Source organism: Xyrauchen texanus, chromosome 38, assembly GCF_025860055.1.
Source record: "Xyrauchen texanus isolate HMW12.3.18 chromosome 38, RBS_HiC_50CHRs, whole genome shotgun sequence".
NCBI lineage: Eukaryota > Metazoa > Chordata > Actinopteri > Cypriniformes > Catostomidae > Xyrauchen > Xyrauchen texanus.
The window spans coordinates 37,465,969-37,475,918 of NC_068313.1; the positions used below are offsets into that span (position 1 = coordinate 37,465,969).

Here is a 9,950-nt window from a genome sequence, read left to right on the forward strand (position 1 = left end):
AAACAAAAATAGTAAAAGTGACTAATGACATCACAAGCTAATTAAAGCCTGTAATTGCTCATGCTCAGTGTTCACAGAATGATCATGTTTGTTGTCATGGAAACGCTGATTTAAATGAAGTATAATTCGATTTATTTTGCTCTTTAGAAATGTTTAATGACTCAAAATACATGAACGATGTTGATTTGATGCCAGTTACTGCTGCAAAAAACAGTCAAAAATCTGAATGAATTGAAATGAAAATCTCACGAGTTATTGACAAACAGAGAAACATCATCAGGAGTTAATTCACCAAGATAAACGTCTTTAAACGGTTTCAGATTATTAATAACATTATAAGTGTGTTTATTACAGAAAATGACCAAATTCTGAATGAATATTCTCTTGAATGATGTAAACACACACACACACACACACACACACACACACACACACACACACACTTATCTATAAAGAGTGGAACACATTAATTGTGCACATCTAAAAAAACAAAAAACAAGATATTTTTCCATGTTACTGTAGATTGGAGCCGATGATGTCACAGGTGTGTGAATATGACTCATCGAATGTTTTTAAGTGTTTCAGAAAGTTAAGCTGTTTTTGCACTAATGCAAAACTTATTCAACAATGTTATCCTTTTAATTGCATTTAATGGTGGTGGTGTAGTGGGCTTAAGCAGTGAACTGGTACTCAGAAGGTTGCTGGTTTGAGCCCCACAGTCACCACCATTGTGTCCTTGAGTAAGACACTTAACTCCAGGTTGCTCCGGGGGGATTGTCCCTGTAATAAGTGCTCTGTATAATACATTGGTACTCAGAAGGTTGCTGGTTTGATCCCCACAGTCACCACCATTGTGTCCTTGAGTAAGGCACTTAACTCCAGGTTGCTCCGGGGGATTGTCCCTGTAATAAGTGCTCTGTATAATACATTGGTACTCAGAAGGTTGCTGGTTTGATCCCCACAGTCACCACCATTGTGTCCTTGAGTAAGACACTTAACTCCAGGTTGCTCCGGGGGGATTGTCCCTGTAATAAGTGCTCTGTATAATACATTGGTACTCAGAAGGTTGCTGGTTTGATCCCCACAGTCACCACCATTGTGTCCTTGAGTAAGGCACTTAACTCCAGGTTGCTCCGGGGGGATTGTCCCTGTAATAAGGGCACTGTAAGTCACTTTGGATAAAAGCATGTGCCAAATGCATACATGTAAATAGAAAATATTCACCTTTAAAAAATTATAAAAATTATTGTGCACAGTTAAAGCGGTCGCACACCGGACGAGAAGCGCCACACTGTGTAGTGTCACAGTTAGGACATGGCACAGGTATCAAACACATGGCACAGGTATCACGTGGCGCAGGTATCAAACACGTGGCGCAGGTATCAAACACGTGGCACAGGTATCACATGGCACAGGTATCACGTGGCGCAGGTATCACACACGTGGCACAGGTATCAAACACGTGGCACAGGTATCACATGGCGCAGGTATCACACACGTGGCACAGGTATCACATGGCACAGGTATCACACACGTGGCGCAGGTATCACACACGTGGCACAGGTATCAAACACGTGGCACAGGTATCACATGGCGCAGGTATCAAACACGTGGCACAGGTATCACATGGCACAGGTATCACGTGGCGCAGGTATCACACACGTGGCACAGGTATCAAACACGTGGCACAGGTATCACGTGGCGCAGGTATCACACACGTGGCACAGGTATCACACACGTGGCACAGGTATCAAACACGTGGCACAGGTATCAAACACGTGGCACAGGTATCACATGGCACAGGTATCACACACGTGGCACAGGTATCAAACACGTGGCACAGGTATCACATGGCGCAGGTATCACACACGTGGCACAGGTATCACACACATGGCGCAGGTATCAAACACGTGGCACAGGTATCAAACACGTGGCACAGGTATCACATGGCGCAGGTATCACACACATGGCGCAGGTATCAAACACGTGGCGCAGGTATCACATGGCGCAGGTATCACACACGTGGCGCAGGTATCAAACACATGGCACAGGTATCACATGGCGCAGGTATCACACACGTGGCGCAGGTATCAAACACATGGCGCAGGTATCAAACACGTGGCGCAGGTATCAAACACATGGCGCAGGTATCAAACACGTGGCACAGGTATCAAATGGCGCAGGTATCACACACATGGCGCAGGTATCAAACACGTGGCACAGGTATCACATGGCGCAGGTATCAAACACATGGCACAGGTATCAAACACGTGGCACAGGTATCACCTGGCGCAGGAATCACACACATGGCACAGGTATCAAACACGTGGCACAGGTATCAAACGTGTGGCGCAGGTATCAACGTGTGGCGCAGGTATCAGATGGGGCAGGTATCAACGCATGGCACAGGTATCAAACGCATGGCACAGGTATCAAACACATGGCGTAGCAGCGGCGGTGTGAGTTGCGCTCCGGGGCGTGGCAGCGGCGGTGTGAGTTGCGCTCCGGGGCGTGGCAGCGGCGGTGTGAGTTGCGCTCCGGGGCGTGGCAGCGGCGGTGTGAGTTGCGCTCCGGGCGTAGTAGAACTCACTGTGACGCGTCCGGTGTGTGACCCACTTGATAGTGTCATTGGGGGCCGAGCCCCCTCTAAAATTTACATCCTAGTATCACCCCCTGGTGGTCACTATGCAAAACAGCAACGTTAACATTCTGCTAAACGTCTCCTTTTAAGGTTATACGGGTTTGGAACGACATGAGTGTTTCCGATCAAAGACCCAAACTGCTTCTGTTATAATGAGGATTTTAAAGGCTTGTGGGACATGGAACGATTTATAAGACACACACATTAAGATCTGTGCAAATGAAACGCACAAACACACACTGAATGAAGTGACACGAGTGTCCCTTGTGTACACAAACACACACTTAATGAAAACACCAATGACAAAAACTCCTCAGGCATCAGTCACGAGCTCGTTCCCTTTCGCTTAAAGTCATAAACATGCAAAAAACTCATTACTAATGAACACTTCAGTCACTTAACAACACAACAGTGAGGAATGTTCTGATGACATCACTTCCTCCTAATTCAGACAGCAGGAAGCATTCTCAGGATGTGGGCGGGGCTTTGTAGTGTAACATCCTTTCTTTTTGACACATGGACTTTTTAAATAATAATCATAACAGGTTAAATTAAAAGGACTTGGCAGTGCAATGTTTCGCTTCGAAGAGTTCTGGTTTGATCCAGACCGTCCGGATCGGGACTGGCTCATTTCTGCTGCTGCTTCAGACTGGCCAATAGGATCTTCTTGTGGGCGGGGTCATGAACACCCGCCTCCTCCAGATCCTCCTCTGTGATGTCACTGCAGGAATGAGATTGAATGGGACTTAATTGGCTGGCGAATATATATATATATTTTTTATTATTGTTATTTTTTTCTCCCAATGTTGGAACGCCCAATTCCCAATACTTAGTAGGTCCTCATGGTGGCGCAGTTACTCGCCTCAATCCGGGTGGTGCAGGACAAGTCTCTTCTTTAATATTGTAATTTATTTATTATAGTATTTATTATAATATAGATTATAATTTTTTACCATATATTTTAAGTTAACTGCCCATTTACCAATTAACGAATCTCAGTTTCCTCCGCTTCTGAGACCGTCTTATCAGCGAGAACCACTAATCACCACCACGAGGAGGTTACCCCACGTGACTCTACCCTCCCTAGCAACCGGAACAATTACATGTATTGTGTTGCAATAAAAACTATAATAAATAAATAACAATATCATTAAATATATTATAATAAACACTATAATAAATAATGATATATATATTTATTATAGTATTTATTATAATGTAATTAAATATAATGTAATTTATTTATTATAGTTTTTATTATAATGTATTTAAATATATTATAATTTATTTATTATAGTATTTATTATAATGTATTTAAATATATTGTTTATTTATTATTGTTTTATTATAATCTATTTAAATATATTGTTATTGTTTTATTATAGTATTTATTATAATGTATTTAAATATATTATAATTTATTTATTATAGTATTTATTATAATGTATTTAAATATATTGTTTATTTATTATTGTTTTATTATACTATATTTAAATATATTGTTATTGTTTTATTATAGTATTTATTATAATGTATTTAAATATATTATAATTTATTTATTATTGTTTTATTATAATATATTTAAATATATTGTTATTGTTTTATTATAGTATTTATTATAATGTATTTAAATATAGTGTAATTTATTTATTATAGTATTTATTATAATATAGATTATAATTTTAAATATGTATTTAAATATATTGTACTTTATTTATTATAGTATTTATTATAATGTATTTAAATATATTATAATTTATTTATTATAGTATTTATTATAATATATTTAAATATATTGTTTATTTATTATTGTTTTATTATAATATATTAAATATATTGTTATTTTTTATTATAACATATTTAAATATATTGTTATTTATTTATTATAGTATTTATTATAATATAGATTATAATTTTTTACCATATATTTTAAGTTAACTGCCGTTTAATGAATCTCAGTTGCCTCCGCTTCTGAGACCGTCAATCCGCGCATCTTATCACGTGACTTGTTGAACGCGTTACCATGGAGACGTAGCGCGTGTGGAGACTTCACGCTATTCTCCGCGGCATCCACGCACATCTCGCCCCACGCCCCACCGAGAGCGAGAACCACATTATAGCGACCACAAGGAGGTTACCCCATGTGACTCTACCCTCCCTAGCAACCGGGTCAATTTGGTTGCTATGGAGACCTGGCTGGTGTCACTCGCGACTCCAGGTGTGATCGTCAGCGTCAGTACTCGCAGTATCGCACTGCATTAACATGCTAACACAAAGTTCGATTAAAATGCAAAACGGCGTGATTTAATTTATAATGAGTTTTAAGACGATAACTGAATTAAACATGTAACGAGGCCTTGACGATAATGTAGCATTCTACCAATTGATACATTCATTTCCAACAGGTCAGAGAGGAAGTGATGTGCACCTGAGGAACTCCAGGTCGTCCCAGCCGTTGTGCAGGAGTCCCTCCTCATAATGCTGCATGCCGAGTCTCTGCAGCCACTCGCCAACACTGCAGTCGACTGACAGACTGCTGCAGCTGCTGCCTGCGTGCCAGAGACCCTACACACACAACCGCCACACTGTTAGCGGTCATCATTTACAATCGCATTTATTCATTTGTGCGCGTGAATATGACATATTGGACTCACCTCCTCAGGCAGGTCTTCTGCGATGCTCTCCTCCTGTATGGAGCGCGGGGGGAAGGTCAGACCGCGCAGGTGAGGAGCGCCCGCCCCCTTCATCGCCCCGCCGGCGCATCCCCGCTCTCGCCCTGACGGATACTCCACTTCACTCAACGTCTTGGCCATCTGCAGGACTGAACACGACTGGTCGTCCAGTCCCGAAGCCCCGCCCCCTCGACGAAACGGGGCGGCACTCGGGTTCATGACGGGCGGAGTCTCCAGGCAGAAGGCCACGCCTCCTCCAGAGGGAGGTATGAAAGCGGGAGACGACAGAGGCTTTGAAGTAACCACAGACGCGGGCGGGGCATCGGCGAGATCCGGACACATCCGCGGTTTGCCGAAGGAGCTTTCCGCCATCTCTAGAGCTCCTTTGGGAAGTGGGGGAGGGGGGAAATCAGGCGGAGGGCGATTTAGCGACCCCACGTGACCACCGATGTTGGCGTCATCCTCTGAGGACCCCTCCTCGCTGATGGGCCGAACCGGGCGTCCGCTCGTCTGCCTGCGGCCCTGCGCGGAGGTGCCACTGGGCGGTTTGTTTTTCCCCACGCTGCCCACAGGGGGAGCTGTTTTATTGGATACAGGCGGGAGGGCGGAGCTTGGGAGCATGTCGGAGGCCAAAGCTGCTGATTGGCTGGGAACTCCTTCTAGAATGTAGTAGGCGGGGTTATTGAAGCTGTTTTTGCATGTTGCGGCGTCACCTTCAAAAGGATCCTGTTTCCCTCTGACAAACCAAAACAAATAAAAAAAAACAACATTTGAACAAGAATTTATTACAGGAGGTGGATGTTAACAGTCTAAATATGACAAATACAGTAAAATCAAAGCGATAGCTTTCTGAGGTTTACTGTTATCAAGAAAAGACTTTATGGACAGGCAAAAATAAAAATGTATCATCATTTACTCACCCTCACGTCGTCCCAGATGTGTGTGACTTTTTTTCTTCTGCAGAACACAAATGAAGATATTTAGAAGAATATTTTTGTAGGTCCATACAATGCAAGTGAATGGTGACCAGAACTTTGAAGCTCCAAAAAGCACATAAAGGCAGCATAAAAGTAATCCAGTGGTTTAATCCATGTCTTCAGAAGTGATATGATAGGTGTGGGGGAGAAATAGATCAATATTTAAGTAATTTTTTACTATAAATCTCCACTTTCACTTTCACATTCTTCTTGTGTTTTTAGTGATTCAGTTGATCTGTTTCTAACCCACACCTATCATATCACTTCTGAAGACATGGATTAAACCACTGGATTACTTTTATGCTGCCTTTATGTGCTTTTTGGAGCTTCAAAGTTCTGGTCACCATTCACTTACATTGTATGAACCAACAGAGCTGAAACATTGTACTTAAAATCTTCATTTGTGTCCTGCAGAATAAAGAACGTCAAACACATCTGGGACAGCATGAGGGTGAATAAATGATGAGACTTAATTTTTGGGTGAACTGCCCCTTTTAATTGTTTTCATCTATCATATGTCGCTTTATATAAGCTAACGTATCTCTGAAGCACCTGCGACAACTACAGTACCCCCGATATCATGATGCACACCACAAAAAATGTATATGAGTGCATCTCCACCTGTTCTGTGTGCTGTCGTCTTTAGTAGTGTGTGTGTGTATAGGGCGCCCGCTGATGCTCTTGTCACCCTCCTCTGACACCTTCCCGAGGTCAGCTGACCCCAACTTCCTGTTTGTTGTTGGTCTAGAGGAACAAACCCGTTAGACACACCTTTAACATTCAGAGCAAGCATTTGACCATTTGATTTGTTAACGTGTTAAAACTATAAACACATAGATCAGGTGACTAATGTGATATATATATATTTAAATCCCCTAAATGCATCAGTAAATGGAGATTAAAACTGGATCTTGACTCACTTGACATAATCGTGCCCGGCTCTAGTTGGCATCGTTCTGCCTTTTGGTCCACCCGTCTCATCATGATCAACACTGATCCACTCTGAACAAACCAGAGACACAAATCAATCACAAACACACAACCAACAATCAAACTATTAACCACACACACGCAGACTCTCTCAGTACCGTAGAGGCGTTCTCTGGTGCCCATGCGTTCTGACGGCACTCTGACCCTCATGGACCCGCGGATGTTTCCGGTCTCTTCACCGCGGTGAGACAGATACGTGTGAAACTGCTGCGTTGTGCTGCCGATCATCGACTTCAGAGCCAACACACACTCCCCTACACACACACACACACACACACACACACACACACACACACACACACACACACACACACACACACACAGCTCAGACTTACACCGATTGGTCGATTAACACAAGTGTAGTTCCAAAATCTACCACTAGATATGCCAATGCATAGAAAACAACATCTGTGTGCAAAACCTTTAATATACTTAGTCTAAATAAACAGTTCATTAGAACATGTCACATATTGAACTTACCTTACAAACACACGTGTAATCATGCACCACGATTGCCAAGCACGCGATTGGCCGCTGCTGTAATCAATCAATAGATCTGACTCGGTTGTAACGCGATTGCCAAGCACGTGATTGGCCGCTGCTGTACGTGTACACGTGGAAGCCTCTCACAGGGATCTTAATGCATGCTATGAAGTCAATAATCTAGTTTCCAACCCCTTTTAGTGCCGTTTTGTTTTCGATAAAGTGAAAATGCATAAAAATAAGTTTGGGAAATGTGTCGTATTCTGCTCGTTTCCGTTCAAATGGCCTTTTATGGATAAAAACGTGTGTGTGATGACGTCATGCTTAAAAATAAAAACATTTGTCGCGTCAGTTTTGGTTTATCGCAAAATAAATCTGTCCATACAGGAATGTGTTTATTGTTAATTGTGCACCTTTCGCCTCCCAGATGTGCCTTATTTTTTGGTTTGGTATTTAATTTTTTATTTTTATTTAATGATTTATTCGGTTAGTAATTTATTTAATATAATTCAGGGAATTTTACCAGCATTATTCATAAGCACAATTAATCTTTTCTCCCAGTATTGTGTATTTATGTTTAATTTAAAACATCTTTGTGCGCAGAAATGATGTTGTTTGTATTGTGCGTTAATTCCACGACTGCCGTCTATTATTTTGAACGGTGTGGAAAAGCAACTTTAATAAATAAACGAATGTCTATCACGATTAAACGAGTCACAAACAGTGGCTTCACTTGTTCTCCTGGTCACTTGTTGATAACCGGTGCATGATACGAGATATTTGAAGTGTTTGCAGCATCAGATCTGTGCAGGTGTGCCGTTAGCATCATAACAATGCGAGTAACGCTTCACGTACAGTAAATTAGCTTTCAAGGATGTATACGCTGTCGTCGTGATTAACACAGGCTAACGATTGGGGTCAAGTCATGTGATATTTTTGTGTTAATGCCAATTTTCCAGTATATCGCGTCATCGAGTTTATGGGCTAAACGGAAACGGTAGCGAAAAGTAGCATTTTAATCAGCTATATCAGTAAACGTTTTGAAACGCTACACCTTTTGTCGCCAAAACAAAGAAAGCATGATGAGACAACATCACCTAGCGTTACTGGCGATAGACACGAGATCTAGCGTTGCGTTCACAGCCCTCACACTTTGTTTAATGACAGACATTTGAGTGGAACTCTATCGCCCCCTTGAGTACGGAGGATCGCAGCGACACAAGAATGCAAATGAAGTACGTACAACAAGCATTCATGTCGGTGTTTGCATACTTAGAAAGAGTTTGTTTCAGACCTAAGACACACATGTGCGTACCGTATGACTCGTACCCGTCCAGAGATTTCACCGTGAGCAGCAGATGTTGATCTTGTAGGTACTCGATGTCAGACAGGATGGGCTTCAGCGTCGTCAGCTGTTTAGACGACCAGCCCACACGCAGGAAATTAATGTTGTCGCTGCTCTGGGTGTCATTCTCATAACTCTTCTTAAACTCTGCGTACAGACAGACAGATCATCAGGAGTGTGATCGATATTTTACTTCACAACATAAATACTAACTAGTTCCCCCGGCCTACTTATATAGTATATACAGTATAGTGTTGTCACAAAACGATTTCCTCCCCATTGTGGAACGCCCAATTCCAAAAGCACTGTAAGTCCTTGTGGTGGCGTGGTGACTCAATACGGGTGGTGGAGGACGACTCTCAGTTGCCTCCGCATCTGTGGCCATCAATCCACGCATCTGATCACGTGACTTGTGTTACCGTGGAGACGTAGTACCTATGGAGGCTTCACGCTATTCTCTGCGGCATCCACGCACAACTCGCCACACGCCCCACCGAGAGTGAGAACCACATTATAGTGACCACGAGGAGGTTACCCCATGTGACTCTACCCTCCCTAGCAACCGGCCCAATTTGGTTGCTAAGGAGACCTGGCTGGAGTCACTCAGCACGCCCTGAATTCAAACTCACGACTCCAGGTGTGATAGTCAGTGTCAATACTCGCTGAGATACACAGACCCCCACAATCCCAAAAATGTTAGTAGTTGGTACCAAAACCAGTCAACCTTCAAGACTCTCGATATCAATTTCGATACCACAGAAAAAATGGTTAATATGCTAATGAACACCCTCCTTTAACCTACTAAATGTTTACATTTCAGCGTAACTCCTTGCTTGTGAGAT

At 42.4% G+C, this 9,950-nt stretch overlaps 2 protein-coding genes across 51 annotated transcripts in view; one reads left to right on the forward strand and one right to left on the reverse strand.

Annotated features, from left to right (window-relative positions):
* Positions 1-399: 399 nt before the first annotated feature.
* The window catches only part of LOC127631579 (phosphatidylinositol 3,4,5-trisphosphate 5-phosphatase 2A), a 32,261-nt gene continuing 22,710 nt past the window's right edge, over positions 400-9,950 (reverse strand). The window contains exons 21-27 of the mRNA XM_052109762.1: positions 9,079-9,255; positions 7,379-7,534; positions 7,211-7,292; positions 6,912-7,034; positions 5,296-6,049; positions 5,070-5,206; positions 400-3,362 (exon numbers count right to left, since the gene is read on the reverse strand). Of these exons, the coding sequence (XP_051965722.1) occupies positions 3,269-3,362; positions 5,070-5,206; positions 5,296-6,049; positions 6,912-7,034; positions 7,211-7,292; positions 7,379-7,534; positions 9,079-9,255 (1,523 nt within the window). The 3' untranslated portion in view covers positions 400-3,268. The remainder of the gene's footprint in view (positions 3,363-5,069; positions 5,207-5,295; positions 6,050-6,911; positions 7,035-7,210; positions 7,293-7,378; positions 7,535-9,078; positions 9,256-9,950) is intronic.
* LOC127631580 (uncharacterized) lies at positions 1,221-2,705 on the forward strand. 50 transcript variants are annotated; one of them, XM_052109805.1, is made up of 5 exons: positions 1,315-1,671; positions 1,708-1,727; positions 1,804-1,859; positions 2,088-2,107; positions 2,184-2,705. In XM_052109805.1, exons 1-5 carry the CDS (start codon positions 1,315-1,317, stop codon positions 2,703-2,705), a joined length of 975 nt encoding a protein of 324 aa, XP_051965765.1. The 50 variants fall into 50 exon arrangements, with proteins under 50 accessions (XP_051965750.1, XP_051965744.1, XP_051965745.1 ...); XM_052109816.1 differs by having other exon boundaries at positions 1,335-1,451; XM_052109778.1 differs by adding an exon at positions 1,900-1,975 and having other exon boundaries at positions 1,315-1,747; positions 1,804-1,823; positions 2,068-2,705.

What these genes read in the sequence shown, in the direction of transcription:
- LOC127631580 (XM_052109763.1), top strand. Translation starts at nt 1,315, where the DNA reads ATGGCACAGGTATCAAACACATGGCACAGGTATCACGTGGCGCAGGTA. An exon ending in GTATCAAACACGTGGCACAG is followed by an intron (nt 1,768 to 1,823) that starts GTATCAAACACG and finishes CACGTGGCACAG; the next exon opens with GTATCAAACACGTGGCACAG.